Source organism: Nerophis ophidion, linkage group LG18 (genome assembly GCF_033978795.1).
Source record: "Nerophis ophidion isolate RoL-2023_Sa linkage group LG18, RoL_Noph_v1.0, whole genome shotgun sequence".
Classification (NCBI taxonomy): domain Eukaryota; kingdom Metazoa; phylum Chordata; class Actinopteri; order Syngnathiformes; family Syngnathidae; genus Nerophis; species Nerophis ophidion.
The window spans coordinates 13,442,806-13,465,479 of NC_084628.1; the positions used below are offsets into that span (position 1 = coordinate 13,442,806).

Genomic DNA, 22,674 nt, shown 5'->3' on the forward strand with positions numbered 1-22,674 from the left:
GGGAAGTCTGGGTTTCCCTGCTTAGGCTGTTGCCCCCGCGACCCGACCTCGGATAAGCGGAAGATGATGGATGGATGGATGGATGGATTACATACAGATAGTGTGTCATGAGATATAAATTGAATTATGAGGACTTAAGGAAACTAAAAGAGCTCAAATATAGCTACAAATGAGGCATAATGATGCAATATGTACATATAACTAGCCTAAATAGCATGTTAGCATCGATTAGCTTGCAGTCATGCACAACGTTAAGTTTGGTGGACAAAATGAGACAGAAAAAAAAGTGGCATGAAACATGTCTTTGAAAGTCGGAGAAAGTTATACATGTAAACAAACTACGGTGAGTTCACGCACCCCCAAAATTAGTAGGACAAAACGACGCTCGCCAAGCACTCGAATCAGTGAAGCATGTTTAATAAAAACAGTGTGATTTATAACAATTAGAGAGGTTTGTTTCATGTTTGTCTTCCTACAGACACCATATTAAAACAAAAAATATATTTTTTATATTTTTTTTCCCCCCTCATCTTTTTACATTTTTCATACATTTTTGAACACGCTCCATAGAGACACTAGGGCGGCGCTAAAGAGCCGCATGCGGCTCTAGAGCCACGGGTTGCCGACCCCTGCCCTTTGATTGATTGATTGATACTTTTATTAGTAGATTGCACAGTTCAGTACATATTCCGTACAATTGACCACTAAATGGTAACACCCGAATAAGTTTTTCAACTTGTTTAAATCGGAGTCCACGTTAATCAATTCATGGTACAACGTTAAGGCAACAACGTTAATATATATTTGATGGAACGTTAATATATGTTTGATGAAACGTTTTCTGCATTCTACCCATCACCCTTGATCACCCCCTTGGAGGCGAGGGGAGCAGTGGGCAGCAGCGGTGGCCACGCCTGAAGACGAGTCTATGCCTAATATTAAGCAAATCTGCACAGTGGTTTTGTTTACTGTGTAGACTTTGTTGACTGTGTGAACATTTTAAATTTAGTGTGTAAGCAATTGGTAAAACTGTAAAGCCTCAGTGTGACGCCTACAAAAAATAAGAATTAAGTCCCAGGTGTGCCTAATGTTGTGCCCAAAGTCCGCTCTGTGGTCGTCCGAGCTGAGAATGTGACTCATTTAAACGCCCGCAGCATGTTTATTGAATGATCCTAAGCACTGGTGCTTTTCATGTGTAACTCAGCTTGCCATTGAGTCCATTCTTGTCAAAATCCTCCATGATAACAACACTCTCAGGGTTTTGACAAGGTGTGAAAGGCTGCATTCTTGCAAAGACGACGCCTGTTTCAGGTGTGTTAGTGTGTGTGTGTGTGTGTGTGTGTGTGTATCAGCGAGGATGAACCTGTGTCGGCTTTTAAGTGTGTATACGTGTGTTTTGTGTCTCTCACACTGCTCGTCCCTGCAGGTGCTGAGCCCCACATACAAGCAGCGCAATGAGGACTTCAGGAAACTCTTCAAGCATCTACCTGACACAGAGAGACTCATTGTGGGTGAGTGGACGCTAGTGATACACACAGGACGTCTCAGGAAACGACCGGTAAGACTGATGTCCAACCCCGTTTTGTTGTTGTTTTTATTACATAACTAAATTTGCCTAGTCGTCATTGCGTGGGAAGAAAATCACATGAAATTAAACTGTGGTCCATACATGAACGAGTGGGGGAAACAGTACCGTTTATTCTAATTGAGCCAGGTTTTCAAACTTTTTTTTACCAAGTACTACCTCAGAAAACACTTGACTCTCCAAGTACCACCGAAATGACCAACATTTAAAATACAGTAACATAGTGTTCAATAAAAACAAGGCAAATGTTTTATTGCGCAAAGGGAGTGTGATCAGTGCGCTTGCAGGAGCAAAGGTCACCGCCTCTGTCCATGCAGCTAAATACAGAGCACCATCAGGCGGGGGCGTGGCATGTGCTGACGGTGAGACACAGCTGGCAGATAATTAGATTGCACAGGTGGTACGTGTGGGCTTCACGGTGGCAGAGGGGTTAGTGCGTCTGCCTCACAATACGAAGGTCCTGAGTAGTCTGGGGTTCATCCCGGGCTCGGGATCTTTCTGTGTGGAGTTTGCATGTCCTCCCCGTGAATGCGTGGATTCCCTCCGGGTACTCCGGCTTCCTCCCACTTCCAAAGACATGCACCTGGCGATAGTTTGATTGGCAACAATAAATTGGCCCTAGTGTGTGAATGTGAGTGTGAATGTTGTCTGTCTATCTGTATTGGCCCTGCGATGATGTAGCAACTTGTCCAGGGTGTACCCCGCCTTCCGCCCGATTGTAGCTGAGATAGGCACCGGCGCCCCCCACGACCCCAAAGGGAATAACCGGTAAAAAATGGATGGATGGAGGTGGTACGTGTTAATCGGATCATCAGTTGTCTTTAACATTGAGCAGTTGGGTGCAGGAGGGGAAGGAAGATGAAAAGTCACGTTCTAGTAAGAGAAAACTTTTTGTGGAAAGAAAACCTTGATTAAAACCTTGTTGAACCTGCACGCTGGGCTCTTGTGCCGCTGCTGCAGTGAAACTGCTGGGAGGTGACTTCCAAGTTTATTTTATATTGTTGGCCACTGTAACATTACACACAAATTGAACAGTAACTCAGTGTTTGAATATAAGAGAATAAAACACTCTTAATCAAGTTATTATTTGGTGGACCACTGTGTTACATAAATCAGTGAGCCGTTTTGGCAAAACCCTAAAAACCAAAAGTTGTACTCTTAAACTGCCCAAATTGCCCGCTTTTGTCAGTCTGTAGAAGTTTTAACCTGCTTTGTGGTTAGAGTGTCCACCCTGAGACTGGAAGGTCGTGAGTTCAAATCCCGGCCAAGTCATGCCAAAATAATGGGGCCCATTGCCTCCCTGCTTGGCACTCAGGACCATGGGGTTGGAATTGGGGGTTAAATCACCAAGTGATTCCCAAACGCGGCCACTGCTGCTGCTCACTGCTCCCCTCACCTCCGAGGGGCTGAACATAGGGATGGGTCAAATTCACCACACCTAGTTTGTGTGTGAGACTATCGGTGGGACTTTAACTTTAATTGTGTTTGGTTTAGCTGAAATTAAGTGGAGACAGGTACAGAAAATGGTAACAGAAAGAAATAACATTAATATGATCACATGCTTGTCCTTGGCTGAGCTTAACAGGGCTGAAAATGGCTAACCAGAAGGAATAACGACAGCAACGATCAGTTCCTTTTGCTGGGTTCGAGCGGGGACGGACGAGGGGATGGGCAATTACAAATGACAGTGATTGACTGAGCTTACAGTCCTCCTGAGCACCAGCATCCACTGAGATAGATATTTTAGTTTTACACAAAACTAAATTTGACAAAATACATTTTTGCTTGGTTTCAGAAGGTTTAGAGGGGACAGACAGAAAAAATAATCAGTACAGAAAGTACTGACAAAAAGGGAATAACAACATTAATAAAAATCATCCATTGGTTCTTGGTTTAAGAGGGCACAGACAGAATAGTATGCGATTAAAAATTACACAGCTTAATTTAAGAGGGGACAGGCAGGAAAAAAAACAGAAACCAATAACAAAAGTGCTGAAATAACTAATATTACCAGCTAGTTCTCAGTTCAAGCGAGGACAGACAGAACGGTGAACAATTAAAAATCACACAGTGCTTGATCGAGCTTAATCGAACCTGCTGAGCGCTAGCGTCCACTGCAGTGGACATTTTTGTTTTACATAAAAGGTTATTTCCAAAATTTGGACGAAGAACATTTTTTAAAGGTTTTAGAAGGTTAAGAGGGGACATGCAGAAAGAAAACACAACAGAAATCAAAAGAAAATAAAGGCAGCAACAACATAAACATTTTTTTGGTTTGAGAGGATCCAGACAGAATGGTGAGTAATTCAAAATTACAAATTCCTTAATCACGCTCAGTTTAAGAGGGGACAAGTAGAAAGGAAATACAAAGGCATCTATAACGTAGATATCACCTGCTACTTCTTGGTCTAAGAGTGGACCCTCAGACTGGTGAGCAATTGAAAATGACACAGTGCTTGATTGATCGAGCTCAGTTTAAGAGGGGACAGGTAGGAAGGAAATGGAACGAAAAACAACAAAAAGGCAGCTATAATATAGATATCACCCGCTAGTTCTTGGTTTAAAGAGTAGACCCTCAGACTGGTGAGCAATTGAAAATTACACAGTGCTTGATCAAGGTCAATTTAAGAGGGGACAGGCTGAAAGTAAACAGTACAGAAAGCAACAACAAAAAGGCAGCTAAAATATAGATATCACCCGCTATTTCTTGGTTTAAGAGTGGACCGTCGGACTGGTGAGCAATTAAATATTACACATTCCTTAATCACGCACATTTTAAGAGGGGACAGGTAGAAAGGAAACAAAAAGGCAGCTATAACCCGCTAGTTCTTGGTTTAAAACTGGACCCTCGGACTGGTGAGCAATTAAAAATTACACAGTGCTTGATGGAGCTCAGTTTAAGAGGGGACAAGTAGAAAGGAAACCGAACCAAAAGGCAGCTATAACGTAGATATCACCCGCTGGTTCTTGGTTTAAAGAGTGGACCCTCAGACTGGTGAGCAATTGAAAATTACACAATGCTTGATCAAGGTCAGTTTAAGAGGGGAAATGCTGAAAGTAAACAGTACAGAAAGCAACAACAAAAAGGCTGCTAAAACATAGATATCGCCCGCTATTTCTTGGTTTAATCGTGGACTGACAGACTGGTGAGCAATTGAATATTACACATTCCTTAATCACGCTCAGTTTAAGAGGGGACAAGTACAAAGGAAACAAAAAGGCAGCTATTATGTAGATATCACCTGCTAGAATTTGGTTTAAAAGTGGTGATCAGGTAAAAATTACATTGCGCTTGATTGAGCTCAGTTTAAGAGGGGACAAGTAGAAAGGAAAGCGAACAAAAAACAAAAAAGGCAGCTATACATAGATATCACCCGCTAGTTCTTGGTTTAAGAGTGAACCGTCAGACTGGTGAGTAATTGAAAATTACACAGTGCTTGATCGAACTCAGTTTAAGAGGGGACAAGTAGAAAGGAAACCGAACAAAAAGGCAGCTATAACGTAGCTATCACCGGCTATTTCTTGGTTTAAGAGTGGACCGTCAGACTGGTGAGCAATTAAATATTACACATTCCTTAATCACGCACATTGTAAGAGGGGACAGGTAGAAAGTAAACAAAAAGGCAGCTATAAAGTAGATACAACCCGCTAGTTCTTGGTTTAAAACTGTACTCAGACTGGTGAGCAATTAAAAATTACACAGTGCTTGATCGAGCTCAGTTTAAGAGGGGACAAGTAGAAAGGAAACCGAACCAAAAACAACAAAAAGGCAGTCATTACGTAGATATCAACCGCTAGTTCTCGGTTTAAGAGTGAACCGTCAGACTGGTGAGCAATTAAAAATTACACAGTGCTTGATGGAGCTCAGTTTAAGAGGGGACAAGTAGAAAGGAAACCGAACAAAAAGGCAGCTATAATGTAGATATCACCCGCTAGTTCTTGGTTTGGAGAGTGGACCCTCAGACTGGTGAGCAATTGAAAATTACACAGTGATTGATCAAGGTCAGTTTAAGAGGGGACAGGCTGAAAGTAAACAGTACAGAAAGCAACAACAAAAAGGCAGCTAAAACTTAGATATCACCCGCTATTTCTTGGTTTAATTGTGGACTGACAGACTGGTGAGCAATTAAGAATTACACATTGCTTGATCGAGTTTAATATATCACAGAGGGCGCTGGTTCTCAGAAGGTCAAGAGAAACAGAACAGCAATAAAAACAATATCACTCTCTGGTGCTTTTTTTAAGAGGGGACGGACAGAAGGGTGAACAATTGAAATTATATTTTTCCTAATCAACCTTAAATACAGGGGAACTGCACTTTTTTAAAAATTATGTCTATTATTAACAATCGTTATGAGAAACAAGAATCCAAAAGGTTTGTGTGTTTTTTAGAACTCTAACATATAAAAATTGGCTCGTTCTTGATGGCTAACAATGTAGCTAATGAGAGCCATCAATTTTACCTCTAAGTGACTTAAAAAATGTATTCAAAAAACACCAATACTTTATTTACGTTCCCTAACCTGTATAATAACCAAGCTGTAGCCACATTGTTTTTGAAAGAGCGAACAGTGGGGAACTCTTTTTCTAGCGTAGTAACACATCGGCGTGCTACGGTATCAGCTGTAAAAGCTAACTATGGCAAGAGATAAGCGAGCTTTTATTTAGGACAACACGAAATGCGCTTGACTTTTTAATGCACAACACTGCAATATGACACCAATCTGTACTGACTGAAAAACATGAACAATCATATTACAGTATCTGTAAATTATTTGGCCCACAGTTCCTGTTTTGTTTGTACATAGCTAGCCAAACAGCATATGTATTTTAGTTATAATAACACGCATGACTTGCTGCATGTATCATGATCAATATCAAGTGACTAATTCAATGGACAGTTGTACGTTTGGTCCAGCAGGCCGATAAATTGTTTTTCGGTTTATTTGGGTAAGCGCTCAATTTATGACGAAATAGCATGGCTTCACATTTCAAATTTTGCAGCTTCGAGTCACTTTAACCTCACTCTGCTCCAACGTCTTACTTTTCCTTTGTGCTCGCTTCTATAAACAGCAGTTCATCCTCAGTATGTTCAGCTGCAAAAAGATAAGGTTGTGAATCCTCATTTGTCCGAAAATTTGGCAATTAGTCCAGGCAATTATTAAAATGATCAAAATACGGTAAATATTGTACAAATTACATATTTTTATGAACGTGTATGTTACTATATTATACATACTGTAGACTCGCAGTGTGTACACGAAACGTTGATGGAGCGTTTTGAAGTTGTTTTAGAGGGCTTGGAAGGCTACAGCGGTTAGCAATAGCCGCATCTTCCTAGTGCTTTAAAATAAAGATAGAGACGTGTGTTTATTGTCTCTCATAATGATTGTGAAACGATAGGCAAAATAAAAATAAAAAAGTGCAGTTCCCCTTTAAAGAGGGGCAGACAAAAAGGAACATAATAGGGCAGCTATAAAATATACAATATCACGTGCTTGTTTGTGTTTAGGAAAATAAACAGACAGAAGGGGGAGAAATGGCTCACATGCTCTTTCTGCAGAGATATTATATATTAGTTAATGACAGGGTGATAATTGTTGTAGAAGCGATGTGTAATTAAATGTTTTTTACTCTGATGGTTGGACTAGTTTTAGTTAAGCATGCATTTGGGTTGGTGGTTGTGTAGTGGTTCCACTCAGCTGAGTGCTTGTATAATTGAAAATAAAACACTGCTCTTTAATCGAGTGATTATTCGCCATACCACTAGAACAGCGTTGTCAAACTCATTTTAGATGGGGGGCCACATTGAGAAAAATCTACTCCCAAGTGGGCCGGACTGGTAAAATCACGGCATGATAACTTCAAAATAAAGACAACTTCAGATTGTTTTCTTTATTTAAAAATAGAACAAGCACATTCTGAAATTGTACAAATCATAATGTTGTTGGTTTTTTTTTACACTTACATGTTGCGGTTAATAGTATCTTTATCCATCCATTTTCTACCGCTTATTCCCTTTTGGGGACGCGGGGGGCGCTGGCGCCTATCTCAGCTACAATCGTATTGGTTGTGATTTATATTTTATGAATAAATTATGTGACAATGTTCATCAGTCGACTCATTGGTGTTCATTTTCAATACATCAAGATAAAAAAAAAAAAAATTATAACAATCAAATTACAGTACGGTATTTATGTAGTTTGATCATTTTCCTCGACTGATGTACTAATGTGGTTTATTTTTTTTTTTTACATATGTTCCGTAATCTGGGCTTCACGGTGGCAGAGGGGTTACTGCGTTTGCCTCACAATACGAAGGTCCTGCAGTCCTGGGTTCAAATCCAGGCTCGGGATCTTTCTGTGTGGAGTTTGCATGTTCTCCCCGTGAATGCGTGGGTTCCCTCCGGGTACTCCGGCTTCCTCCCACTTCCAAAGACATGCACCTGGGGATAGGTTGATTGGCAACACTAAATTGGCCCTAGTGTGTGAATGTGAGTGTGAATGTTGTTTGTCTATCTGTGTTGGCCCTACGATGAGGTGGCGACTTGTCCAGGGTGTACCCCGCCTTCCGCCCGATTGTAGCTGAGATAGGCGCCAGTGCCCCCCGCGACCCCAAAAGGGAATAAGCGGTAGAAAATGGATGGATGGATGTTCCGTAATCTACAAAGAATTGCTATTGCGACATCTAGTGAACACATTTAGAGCAGCAGTTTGTTTCATTCAAAAATTTCGTCTTGTTTTTACGTTTGACACATTTGCACTAGATCAGGCCTGGGCAATTATTTTAACTCGGGGGGCCACATTTAGAGAAAAAAATGTGTCTGGGGGCCGGTATATCTATTTTTATGAACACTAATACAAAACCTCACAATAATGTCCGACCGCCTTTAAAAAACATAATGGAATTTTACATTTTTCTATGAAGGATAAAACACTGAATATTGACAAAATATGAACGTCACACAATCAAGTGAAACGCAACAAAAATGCATCAAACAGTGAAATATGAATGTGAAGGTACAAAATAAACCCACCTACAATCTATCAGATACATCACTAAGCTTTAGAACTTTTTTTTTGTTGCGACGGAGCGTCTGTGGAAACGCTCCCCACCCACACTGCTTGGTGCCTCGTCTGAGCTGCTGTAACTTACATTACCATAGTAACTAACTAGATGACCATAGTAGCTAATTAGATCACCATTTTAACTGGTTATATTACCATAGTAACTGGTATATCATCCATAAGTGCAGGTTCCAACCATTGAAATACTTTGTATAGTTCAAGACTTACGATCGTTTGAAAACATCACTGGACATCATAATGACAGGTACACTTTCCATCTTAAAGAACTAAAAAAATTATTTGGGAATGTCCGGAGGGCCAGATTGAAAAGCTCAACGGGCCGCATGTGGCCCCTGGGCCTTAATTTGCCCAGTTCTGCACTAGATAGAGGTACGCATACCACAGTTTGAGATCCAGATAGAGCAGTGGTTCTCAAATGGGGGTACGCGTACCCCTGGGGGTACTTGAAGGTATGCCAAGGGGTATGTGAGATTTTTTTTTAAATATTTTAAAATAGCGACAATTAAAAAATCCTTTATAGATACATCTATTGATCAATACTTCAAAAAATATGAATGTAAGTTCATAAACTGTGAAAAGAAATGCAACAATGCAATATTCAGTGTTGACAGATAGATTTTTTGTGAAAATGTTCCATAAATATTGATGTTAAAAATGTATTTTTTGTGAAGAAATGTTTAGAATGAAGTTGATGAATCCAGATGGATCTCTACTACAATCCCCAAAGAGGGCACTTTAAAATGATGATTACTTCTGTGTAGAAATCTTTATTTATAATTGAATCACTTGTTTATTTTCGAACAAGTTTTTAGTTATTTTCATATCTTTTTTTTCCAAATAGTTCAAGAAAGACCACTACAATTGAGCAATATTTTGCACTGTTATACAATTTAGTAAATCAGAAACTGATGACATAGTGCTGTATTTTACTTCTTAATCTCTTTTTTTCAACCAAAAATGCTTTGCTCTGATTAGGGGGTACTTGAATTAAAAAAATGTTCACAGCGGGTACATCACTGAAAAAAGGTTGAGAACCATTGAGATAGAGGATGTGTGTTGTGCTAAAGACTATCTCCTACCTTCATGTGTCAGACTACTCCTGTGCTCTGCAACGGGACATCCTCCTGCAGGGACGACTCTACCTCTCCGAGAACTGGATCTGTTTCTATAGCAACATCTTCCGCTGGGAAACGCTGGTATGCATGTTAGCGCTCTGGCTGCAACTCTGTTGGCAAGATTGTCTCTTAGATTTTGGAAAATGTACGTGTGCGTCTCTCTTCTACACGCGTGCAGCTGACGGTGCGATTAAAGGACATCTGCTCGATGACGAAAGAGAAAACTGCCCGCCTCATTCCCAACGCCATCCAGGTCTGCACTGACAATGAGAAGGTATGTTTTTGTATGGACGGGAATAGAATCGCTTGGTTTTCATCGCACCATACTGAGTAGCGTTTGTTCTTCATAGCACTTTTTCACCTCCTTTGGAGCCAGGGACAGGACGTACATGATGATGTTCAGACTTTGGCAGAATGCACTGCTCGACAAGGTGAGACATGAATAACATTTGTTTGTTTGTGGAACAATATTTGTCATTGGAGGGAACAAAAATAGAAATGGCGACGCATTGTTTATTCGAAACATGCACAGCAAAGTTACATCACAGCGCCGTTCAACGTGTTGGAAAGGAGGAGGGAGAATCAGAGCTTATTTGACCCGACCCCTTCCTCTTAATTACTGAAAATGTATGCACTGGCAGTGTTTATTATAAATCAGGTTACTGTTTTCTTGTGAAAAATTAAACAAGTAATAATATTAGTAGTAGAGATGTCCCGATCCTGAATTTATCCACAGTGTAAAGTCGCTTCAAAGATGCTAGTCCTCACTACCATCGCGAAAAATAAACAAAGGTTTCCTCCAAGTACCATTATCACTTGAGGACTAGAGGATAATGAATGACTTAGCATTGTTCAATGCAAGTTGGGGGTGATTTATCCGATCCAGATGCCGATAATATCAATACGTAGTTTAGTATCAGTATATAAAGTATACTTAAGTGATTAAATTCTAATCACTTAAATGATTAAAGTCATTCAATCACTTAAGTATCATTTACATTTAAATTAATTTAATCACTTAAGTATCATTTCTATAAGAATCAATTTAATCATTTAGGTGATTAAATTATTTTAATCACTAAAGTATCATTTATATGTAAATTAATTTAATCACTTAAATATAATTTCTATTATAATTCCTTGAATTGCCGCCGGGGTGCTAATTAATTTAAAATCTCTTCTCACTCCTGCGCTTACCAAAGGCATGCGGTAAAAGTAAGCATGCGCTAATTATTTGAAAACATCTTCTCACTTACCAAAGGTATGCAGTAAAAATATGAGTGTGATGTAAGCTTGGACCTTAAATCCTACTGAATAGCTTTTAATCTTCTTCCCTTTATGCGATTTCAAATTACTGGTATTGAAATCTGCCTCTTCCATTTTGAAAATGATGACAGGGGAAGTGTCACTCGTGACGTCACGAGTTTGACCAGGCGGTAATACTAAGCATGCGCTAATTATTTTGCAAAGCGAGTTTGACCCGGCAGTTATTCAAGGCAGGCGCATACTATATACCCTGCGGCAATTCAAGGAAATACAGTAAATTAATTTACCGTGTTTTTCGGACTATAAGTCGCTGTTTTTTTCATAGTTTGGCTGGGGGTGCGACTTATACTCAGGAGGGACTTATGTGTGAAATTATTAACACATTACCGTAAAATATCAAATAATACTATTTATCTCATTCGCGGAAGAGACGCAGAAAATGTCAGCAATCGTCACACACACGTCAACCAATAAGAATTCGGCGGGGGGGGGGGTCATGGCAGAAGTGCATTGTGGGTCATGGAATGCTAACTGCTATATGCTGTATGCTACTGCCGTAGCTATTAAAATGGATCATTTCATCGTTGGCGCTAACTTATAAAAACGGAGAAGGGCCGAACAAAAATGGCACCGAAAAGCTGGACGTAGTGAAATATGCAGCAGAAAACGACAAGAGGAAGCTGCGCATACCTTTGGAGTTGGCATCGAGGAAGAAGATTTCCTCTGATTTATCGATTAGGAGTGACAGATTGTTTGGTAAACGTATAGCATGTTCTATATGTTATAGTTGTTTGAATGACTCTTATCATAATATGTTACGTTAACATACCAGGCACCTTCTCAGTTGGTTATTTATGCGTCATATAACGTACACTTATTCAGCCTGTTGTTCACTATTCTTTATTTATTTTAAATTGCCTTTCAAAAGTCTATTCTTGGTGTTGGGTTTTATCAAAGAAATTTCCCCAAAAAATGTGACTTATACTCCAGTGCGACTTACAGTATATATGTTTTTTTTCCTTCTTTATTATGCATTTTCGGCCGGTGCGACGTATACTCCGGAGCGACTTATAATTCGAAAAATACAGTAATCATTTAAGTGCCATCCATCCATTTCCTACCGCATGTCCCGTTTAGAGATTAAATGAATTTAATCACTTAAGTGATTAAATGGGCTTCACGGTGGAAGAGGGGTTAGTGCGTCTGCCTCACAATACGAAGTTCCTGCAGTCCTGGGTTCAAATCCAGGCTCGGGATCTTTCTGTGTGGAGTTTGCATGTTCTCCCCGTGAATGCGTGGGTTCTCTCCGGGTACTTCGGCCTCCTCCCACTTCCAAAGACATGCACCTGGGGATAGGTTGATTGGCAAAACTAAATTGGCCCTAGTGTGTGAATGTGAGTGTGAATGTTGTCTGTCTATCTGTGTTGGCCCTGCGATGAGGTGGCGACTTGTCCAGGGTGTACCCTGCCTTCCGCCCGATTGTAGCTGAGATAGGCGCCAGCGCCCCCCGCAACCCCGAAAGGGAATAAGCGGTAGGAAATGGATGGATGGATGTGATTAAATTATTTTATTCACTTAAGTATCCTACCTAATACTTAAGTATGATACTCAAGTATCCTCCTTGATAACTTACATATAGCAGCACAGTGGGACAGGGGGTTAGTGCATGTGCCTCACAATACGAAGGTTGTGAGTTCAATCCCAGGTTCTGGATCTTTCTGTGTGGAGTTTGCATGTTCTCCCCGTGACTGCGTGGGTTCCCTCCAAATACTCCGGCTTCCTCCCTTTTCCAAAGACATGTACCTGGGGATAGGTTGATTTGGCAACACTAAATTGGCCCTAGTGTGTGAATGTGAGGGTGAATGTTGTCTGTCTATCTGTGTTGGCCCTGTGATGAGGTGGCGACTTGTCCAGGGTGTACCCTGCCTTCCGCCTGAATGCAGCTGAGATAGGCTGCAGCACCCCGCGCGCCCCAAAAGGGACAAGCGGCAGAAAATGGATGGATAGAAGTATCATACTTGGATGAAACGTGTTTATTTTTCGCGATGGTAGTGAGGACTAGCATCTTTGAAGCAGCTTTACACTGTGGATAGATTCAGGATCGGGCGACCTCGGATAAGCGAAAGAAGATGGATGGACGGATATCTCTATTACTAACATCAGTTGAGATAAGTTCCAGCACCCCCCGCAACCCTGTAAGGATCAAGCGGTAGAAATTGGATGGATTTTAACAAAATGTTTTTATGGTTGGTTTATTCATTGATTACAAAGTCAGAGAGTAGGTATCTGGATACAGTAACGCTTTGAGTGACAAACCCACAGAAATAATTTAAATGGGTTTAGTAGTTTTTGCTTCTAGTGATTGTGCACTCTCCACTTTATTTCGTCCAAAAAATAATCCATGTCACATTCAATAATGATGTACGGTAATTAATAAATCTTCTGATTTAAAAAAAAATACTAGCAAATTGTACATTTAATCAGGTAAGCTGCATAGAAATGTACATGTGTTCACTTTACTTAATTTGCTATAAAACCTTTTCAGTTCTATTGACCGGGATGCAAAAAATTGGATCGGGAGTAGATTTAGTGTTGCTAAAAATGTTGATCAGGACATCCCTAATATTAATAATAATAACTGACAGAAACATTGTATAGCAATAAGTGCTGGGTATATACAATATTCGAGTAACTCTTTAACTAATAGGGACGGCGTGGCGCAGGGGGAGAGTGGCCGTGCGCAACCCGAGGGCCCCTGGTTCAAATCCCACCTAGTACCAACCTCGTCACGTCCGTTGTGTCCTTAGCAAGACACTTCACCCTTGCTCCTGATGGGTGCTGGTTGGCGCCTTGCATGGCAGCTCCCTCCATCAGTGTGTGAATGTGTGTGTGAATGGGTAAATGTGGAAGTAGTGTCAAAACGCTTTGAGTACCTTGAAGGTAGAAAAGCGCTATACAAGTACAAGTACAACTGTCATGCAATTGTAAAAAGCAGTTTTGTTTTGTATTTTTTTATGTTTTATTTGATAAAAAAAAATATCAATGAACAGAAATATTGTAATATATACAGGTTAAATACAATGCCTTCATTACACAATTACAGAAAATAATCATATCCTCCAGTGTCAAACTGTTGCCACTATAAGGCTTTTTTATTTATTAAATACAATGTCACTGTCATGCAAGTGTTAAAAAATAGTTTGGGGATCATTAGTCATGTTGAAACAAGCTGCCAGGACTGCGACGTGTGTACGACTTTCATGGCAAAAAATTACCATGTCTGGTGGGATACATTATGGTTATTTACAATGATTCTTAATCAACCAACCAAAGTTTTTTTTGTATAAAACCCTTAATCACAAGCCTCAAAGGGCTGCTCAAACCATAATGACATCCCCTGATCTGAACCCACATCTGGACAAGGAAAAACTTCAAAACCCAAAATAGGAAAAAGCAAAAACCTTGGGAAAGGGGCTGCACTTGTGGGTCCTCCTCCCTTCTGGTTGACCGGCTGCAATGGATGCCAAGTGGGTACAGTTATGGAATTACGTAGAGATATCCGATAATATCGGCTGATAAATGCTTTAAAATGCAACATCAGAAATTAGTAAAATGTATGACTTTTTAAAATGCCGCTGTACAGAGTGGTACACAGACGTAGGGAGAAATACAAAGCGCCAATAAACCTTGAAGGCACTGCCTTTGTGTGCCGGCCCAATCACATAATACCTACGGCTTTTCACACACACACAAGTGAAAGCAAGGCATACTTGGTCAACAGCCATTGAGGTCACACTGAGGGTGGCCGTATAAACAACTTTAACACTGTTACAAATATGCGCCACACTGTGAATGACAAACACATTACGGGAGAACATCCTCACAGTAACACAACATAAACACAACAGAAAAAATACCCAGAACCCCTTGCAGCACTAACTCTTCCTGGGCCGCTACAATACACACCAATCCCTACCCCCTACTCCCCCCACCTCAACCTCCTCATGCTCTTTCAGGGAGAGCATGTCCCAAAATCCAATCTGCTGTTTTGAGGCATGTTAAAAAAATAATGCACTTCGTGACTTCAATAATAAATATGGCAGTGCCATGTTGGCATTTTTTTCCATAATTGAGTTGATTTATTTTGGAAAACCTTGTTACATTGTTTAATGCATCCAGCGGGGCATCACAACAAAATTAGGCATGATAATGTGTTAATTCCACGACTGTATATATTGGTATCGGTTGATATCGGAATCGGTAATTAAGAGTTGGAAAATATCGGCAAAAAAGTCATTATCAGTTAGCACAGTCCCATGGAAGGTTAGCAAAGGGTCTTGCGTGTTCACAAAGTGACAATGCAGCGACGTCACCAACCAATGCAATCGAAGAGTGGACTTGGAACAGCTTTATCACCCAATCAATAAATCCAAAAAAATTCACAACCACACATTTTTGCTCAAGTGATCAACCTTCCAAAAAGGATCTGTAGAAGCAGAGCTTGTCTGGTCTCACTCCTGTGCCATAAGCAGCGTTCCAAAACGAAAAGAAAGAAAGGACCTACTTGTTTCTTTCATGCAGCCGCTATGCCCCAAAGAGTTGTGGCACTTTGTCCATCAGTGCTACGGCAACGAGCTCGGACTAACCAGCGATGACGAGGACTACGTTCCCCCCGACGACGACTTCAACACCATGGGGTGAGTTGTCTCATGCTGCGTCCCCCGTGTGTTGGAATACGCACTCAATGCCCGGCTTCGTGGTGCCTTCAGGTTCAGTGAGGAGATTCCCATTGAGGAGAACGAGCTCAACAATGACAACTTGTCCAAGAGCAGCGCAGAGGCCAAGCCGGATGGAAGTCCTCCTCCTCTACACAAGAAGTTGGTCCCTAACAGCACCATCGACACGCCCATCACAGTAAGTCACGGTGTCATCGTCACAACACTTTTTGTCTTCATTTATTCTAACAGAAGACTTTTGTGTGTTGGAAGTTGGACCTACCCGCAGATGATTTCGCAGACTGCCCGACGGACGGTGAGCTGCTAGCCGTGCCCCTGCTGGTGGACGAGAGGAACAACGACATTGCCGGTACCGACGGCCCTGTACCGTCGCCTTCACTCGACTTCAACGACAACGAGGACATCCCCACCGAGCTCAGCGACTCCTCAGAGACGCACGATGAGGGTGAGTGACAACAAACACTTAGAGCCTATGTGTCAGATCCGGCCCGCGAATGTTAGATCTATGGCCCCGGGATGATATTTGGTTAGTATTAGAACCGGCCCGCAGGCCACAGCCGCCTGCCGCTGATTTGCAAGAACCAATACTCCATCAGTGTTGGTGCTAGGAATTTTCATAATGGGGTCCCTATCAAGTCATAAAAAAGTACATTTTTGGGGTCCCACCGTTTTGTAAACAATTGATAAATGTATGCGTTATCCTGTTATATCTCACATTCTATATTGTGTTTTGGTAAATCAATCAATCAATCAATCTATGTTTATTTATATAGCCCTAAATCACAAGTTTCTCAAAGGGCTGCACAAGCCACAACGACATCCGCGGATCAGCGCCCACATAAGGGCAAGTAAAAACTCACAATCAAGTGGGACGTCGATGAGAATGACTATGAGAAACCTTGGAGAGGACCGCAAATGTGGGTAACCCCCCCCCACCCCATTGCATCTGGGAGACCGGAAGAAATGGAAGTCGAGTGGGTCTGACATAATATTGTGAAATTCCAGTTCGTAGTGGCTCTAACATAATAGTGAAAATCCATTCCATAGTGGATCTAACATAGTAGTGAGAGTCCAGTCCATAGGGGGGCCGGCAGGAGACCATCCCAAGCGGAAATGGGTCAGCAGCACAGAGATGTCCACAACCGATGCACAGGCAAGCGGTCCACCCCAGGTCCCGACTCTGGACAGCCAGCACTTCATCCATGGCCACCGGACCTGTGCCTGTCCCCCCTCCACGAGGGAGTGCGGGGCAGAGGAGAAAAGAAAACAAACGGCAGATCAGCTGGTCTAAAAGGGGGGTCTATTTAAAGGCTAGAGTATACAAATGAGTTTTAAGATTTAAATGCTTCTATTGAGGTAGCATCTCAAACTGTTACCGGGAGGGCATTCCAGAGTACTGGAACCCGAATAGAAAACCCTCTATAGCCCGCAGACTTTTTTACGGCTCTGGGAATCACTAAAATCACTAATAAGCCGGAGTTCTTGGAACGCAGATTTCTTGCCGGGACATATGGTACAATACAATCAGCAAGATAGGATGGTGCTAGATTGTGTAGTATTTTATACGTAAGTAGTAAAAACTTAAAGTCACATCTTAAGTGCACAGGAAGCCAGTGCAGGTGAGCCAGTACAGGCGTAATATGATCAAACTTTCTTGTTCTTGTCAAAAGTCTAGCAGCTGTATTTTGTACCAACTGTAATCTTTTAATGCTAGACATGGGGAGAACCCGAAAATAATACGTTACAGTAATCGAGACGAGACGTAACGAACGCATGCATAATGATCTCAGCGTCACTCTCTTCTTTCCTTCATGGATCTAAACTTTAACACTGCAGGTATTTTTTTCTATATTTTTATTGTATTATTTTCAGATTGTGTTTGTTCTACTTTTGGCCAAAGTAAGACAAAGAAAACAATCTTAAGTTGTCTTTATTTTTTTAGTTTTAATGCCATGATTTTAATAGTCCAGCCCGCGTGTGCACAGATTTTCCTCCGTGCGGCCCCTGAGCTAAAATGAGTTTGACACCCTGCTCTCTGGCTCTAGAGCCAGATGTGGCTCTTTTGATGAGTGCATCTTGTTCTCAGATAAATCTTAGCTGACATTGCTTAACACGATAAGTAATTAATAATTCAGCTGGTAATCACAGTGTCAATCAATCAATCAATCAATCAATGTTTATTTATATAGCCCTAAATCACAAATGTCTCAAAGGACTGCACAAACCATTACGACTACGACATCCTCGGAAGAACCCACATAAGGGCAAGGAAAATTCACATCCAGTGGGACGCCAGTGACAATGCTGACTATGAGAAACCTTGGAGAGGACCTCAAATGTGGGCAACCCCCACCCCTCTAGGGGACCGAAAGCAATGGATGTCGAGCGGGTCTAACATGATACTGTGAAAGTTCAATCCATAGTGGCTCCAACACAGCCGGGAGAGTGTCAAAAATAACGTTCAAATTGTAAAACATCCTCATGCATTTTATATCCAACCATCCGTTTTCTACCACACCTGTTCAAGAAGTCGCATTAATGGTAAGAAGTATTATATTTATTATTGGTTAACGTTAGAATAACAATGTTATTAAAAAGAATAACAGACTTATTATACTCTAAAAATGTTGGTCTTACTTAAAAATTCACACATTTAGTTGTATTCAGTGTTACAAAAATATTATATGGCTCTCACGGAAATACATTTTGAAATATTTGGCTTCCGTGGCTCTGTCAGCCAAAAAGGTTCCCGACCCCTGACTTAGAGCAAAAGTATTGGTACGACCCACAAGCAGTCGAAGCGAATATGGAGCAACGTCCCCTCTTCTGTAAATACTTTTTACAACATGTTGAGGTGTGGCGATGATCATTTTTCTTGTGCAAACATGACTTTTTGGACCTTGCATCACTCTGGAAAAGAAAAAGACCAGTCTGGTCCCAAACTAGGGTTGTCACAATACCTATAGACTTAGACTTAGATAAACTTTATTGATCCACAAGGCAAAGTGTTCCACACAGTACCTCAGTTTCAAATGATGAAAAGGGGTACGGATTAAAGGATAATGCAGGTATTAAGTAGACTAAAATACTATTCTATATACCAGGCCTGGGCAATTAATTTGACCCGGGGGCCAAATTTCAAGATATAAATGTGTCTGGGGGCCGTTATATATATTTTCCAGAAAACTAATACAAAACCTCATAGTAAAGTCTGATTGAATGCTAAAAATGTTATGACAGACCGCCCTAAAAACGGAATGGAATTTTATTTTTTTTCTATGAACGATAAAACCCTGAATATTGAGAACATATGAAAGTCACAGCCCCTCTCAATCGACATATTTTATAAACAAAGCAAAATACATCAAACACAGCGCAATATGAACGTGAAGGGTAAAAAAAAACATCTACAATCTGATATATGTGATATTAGATAGATAGTATTTTTATTTATTCCGTCAGGAGAGTTCCTTCAGGAAAATTACAATTTTCAGCACAATCCCATTCAAGATCAGACAAACATTACAAGGAGACAGAACAGGATCGCTGACGGGTCTGCCGGCTTCCAGCGCCCCTTACAAAAAAGATGACATACAGGTAAACAAGGGGGGGGGGGGGGGGAATAGAAGATTAAAATAAAATAAAAAAATAAAAAATCGGTCTTAGCCTAGGCCCTGGAGTGGGGGTGCAGACTGAGGCCAAGGGAAAAGAACAACTCATAGCCATAGTACACATCCCTCTTACATGTGTGTAATATATAATGTGTGTAATGTATGTGATATATCAATCAATCAATGTTTACTTATATAGCCCTAAATCACTAGTGTCTCAAAGGGCCTAAGCTTTAGAACTTTCTTGTAAAAATCTTGTTCCACGTCTGTCCCTTACACCCACATTTCAGGCTGGCCGCTCTGGAAACACTCTGTGGAAACGCTCCCCACCCACACTGCTTGGTGCCTCGTCTGACCTGCTGTGACGTAGATTACCATAGTAACTGGTAGGGTTGTACGATATACGGGTATTAGTATAGTCCCGAGACTAATGAATCATATACAGTACCATACCGCCTTTGAAAAGTACCGGTTCGCCACACCCCAAGATTTTTTGTTCAAATAAAGCCAATAATGCAATTGTTTCAAGTCCCCTTTATTTACAAACGTATCAAAATACCGAAAAGTATCAAAATACATTGGTATCAGGACAACACTACTCACTAAAATTAAATAGACTTAAATTGAATTTAAATAGACTCCCTTTTTAGACCAGTTGATCTGCCGTTTCTTTTCTTTTTCTCCTATGTCCCACTCTCCCTTGTGGAGGGGGTCCGGTCCGATCCGGTGGCCATGTACTGCTTGCCTGTGTATCGGCTGGGGACATCTCTGCGCTGCTGATCCGCCTCCGCTTAGGATGGTTTCCTGCTGGCTCCGCTGTGAACGGGACTCTCGCTGCTGTGTTGGATCCGCTTTGGACTAAACTCTCGCGGCTGTGTTGGATCCTTTATGGATTGAACTTTCACAGTATCATGTTAGACCCGCTCGACATCCATTGCTTTCGTCCTCTCCAAGGTTCTCATAGTCATCATTGTCACCGACGTCCCACTGGGTCATCATTGTCACCGACGTCCCACTGGGTGTGAGTTTTCCTTGCCCTTATGTGGGCCTACCGAAGATGTGGTAGTGGTTTGTGTTGTGGTTTGTGCAGCCCTTTGAGACACTAGTGATTTAGGGCTATATAAGTAAACATTGATTGATTGATTGATTGATTGATAAAATATCATGCAAAAGCGCAGATTCCAACCATTGAAATATGTTGTATAATTCAAGACTTATGATCATTTGAAAACATCACTGCACATCATAATGGCAGCTACACTTTCTATCTTAAAGATCTAAAAAAAAATATTTGGGAATGTCCGGCAGGCCAGATTGAAAAGCTTAACTGGCCGTCTGTGGCCCCGCGGGCCTTAATTTGCCCAGGTCTGCTATATACTATACATATATGTATATATTGTTGTGTTCAGAGGGAAGGAGGCGACAACCAGGACAGAACTGCGGTTTTTCAAGGTTTATTTTAAACCTTTGATGAATACGTGACACATGTATGCTACTCTAAGTGAATGAGTGTGACTATGTATAATATTAATAATGTAAATGTTGCCAAGGATTGTTGTCTGTGAGTGTTGGTTGTAATCTTTCGTCGAATCACGAGGGACAAGACGAAGAGGCAGTTCGTGGACAGGCAGTGTAGTCTGAGTCCGAGCAGAGAGGTCGAGGATCGAGGTGGGCAGTCTGGAATCCGGTTGGATGTCGAAGGACAAGGCTTGATCACGCAAGGCAGGGGAGTCCCTGTGAATACACAAAGGGAAATGAACCAGGGATACACAGAGAGAGAAGAAAGCAAAGGCGAGGAAATCACGGGGAAGGGAATGCCAGACGTGAAGCTTACGGGAAGGTTAGCGACGTTCTGGCAAAGGTTCCTCGGGTCTGCTGGTCTTTATGCCGCTCCCTTTCATCAAGTTCAGGTGTGTCGATTATTGATTGACTACAGGCTTGTTGCTGCGCGGGCGTGCTGCGCTCAGCACGAGTGGGGACGTGTCTGAGTGCGCTGTCAACGGGGGCGCGTCTTGGCAGCTCCAGCCGCCGAGGAAACGCGGGTTCGACTCCGCGTCATGACATATACATCTTTTTGTGTTTTCATTTACGTTGTATAATATAGGAATCATGAAAGCAATGGTTGGGGTTTGCACATCTTTTTTGTACAATGCCGAGGTGCGTTCCTTCAGTTTCGCATATTTCAAAGTAAGACTTCTGCTTGATTTCAAATGTGTTTGTGTGTATCGGATGTTCAGGTGAAGTTCAGGCCTTCCACGAGGACCTGAACGGGCGGCAACACATTAACGAGATCTACAAGTTCAGCGTGGACAAGCTCTATGACATCCTCTTCACCGAGTCACAGTTCATGAGCGACTTCATGGACCAGAGGCGGTTCTCGGGTAGGTATCTGCTCTACCACCACCACTCCCCCGACAACCTGATACCCATCATAACCGTTGTTTGTGTGTATTCAGATGTGGTGTATCACCCGTGGAAGAAGGAGGAGGCCGGCAACCAGACCAGGGAGATCATGTACACCATCTCTCTGTCTAACCCTTTGGCCCCCAAGACAGCTACCGTCACGGAGACACAGGTATACAGTAGATGCCTTCCATTAGCGTATATTATATTATATTATATTAGAGCTCTAACAATGCCATTTTTATACACTGAACTCTATAACATGCCTCTCCCAGTTAATAAACTTGTTTTTTAATTAATTTTACACATTAAGAAACATTTACAGGTATAAAGTATAGAGTACTGTACTGATTAAAAAGCCTACTGAAACCCACTACTACCGACCACGCAGTCTGATAGTTTATATATCAATGATGAAATATTAACATTGCAACACATGCCAATACGGCCTTTTTAGTTTACTAAATTGCAATTTTAAATTTCCCGCGAGGTATCCTGTTGAAAACGTCGCGGAATGATGACGCTTATGTTGACGCGTGGTTGTGACGTTATTGGTTGGAGCGGACATTTTAGCCCAAAACCACTCACGGCTAAAAGTCGTCTGCTTTAATCGCATAATTACACAGTATTTTGGACATCTGTGTTGCTGAATCTTTTGCAATTTGTTCAATTACTAATGGAGACTATAAAGAAGAATGCTGTTGGTGGAAAGCGGTGGATTGCAGCCGCCTTTAGCAACCAAAACAGAGCCGGTGTTTCTTTGTTTGTTGTGAAGCTTTAACACAGAGCGGTCAAGCGAACATGTTTCTCTACGTCAGCCAGCAAGTTTTTGGATGGGAAAATTGTGATATTAAGTCGGCTCTTACCGGA

At 41.5% G+C, this 22,674-nt stretch overlaps 1 protein-coding gene across 8 annotated transcripts in view; it reads left to right on the plus strand.

Annotated features, from left to right (window-relative positions):
• gramd1bb (GRAM domain containing 1Bb) overlaps positions 1–22,674 on the plus strand; it is a 400,828-nt gene that overhangs the window by 363,078 nt on the left and 15,076 nt on the right. For all 8 annotated transcript variants that reach the window (XM_061878757.1, XM_061878759.1, XM_061878758.1 and 5 more), the window contains 9 exons: positions 1,427–1,511; positions 9,766–9,869; positions 9,967–10,062; positions 10,139–10,219; positions 15,636–15,751; positions 15,824–15,968; positions 16,043–16,235; positions 21,639–21,782; positions 21,858–21,976. In XM_061878757.1, the coding sequence (XP_061734741.1) occupies positions 1,427–1,511; positions 9,766–9,869; positions 9,967–10,062; positions 10,139–10,219; positions 15,636–15,751; positions 15,824–15,968; positions 16,043–16,235; positions 21,639–21,782; positions 21,858–21,976 (1,083 nt within the window). The remainder of the gene's footprint in view (positions 1–1,426; positions 1,512–9,765; positions 9,870–9,966; positions 10,063–10,138; positions 10,220–15,635; positions 15,752–15,823; positions 15,969–16,042; positions 16,236–21,638; positions 21,783–21,857; positions 21,977–22,674) is intronic.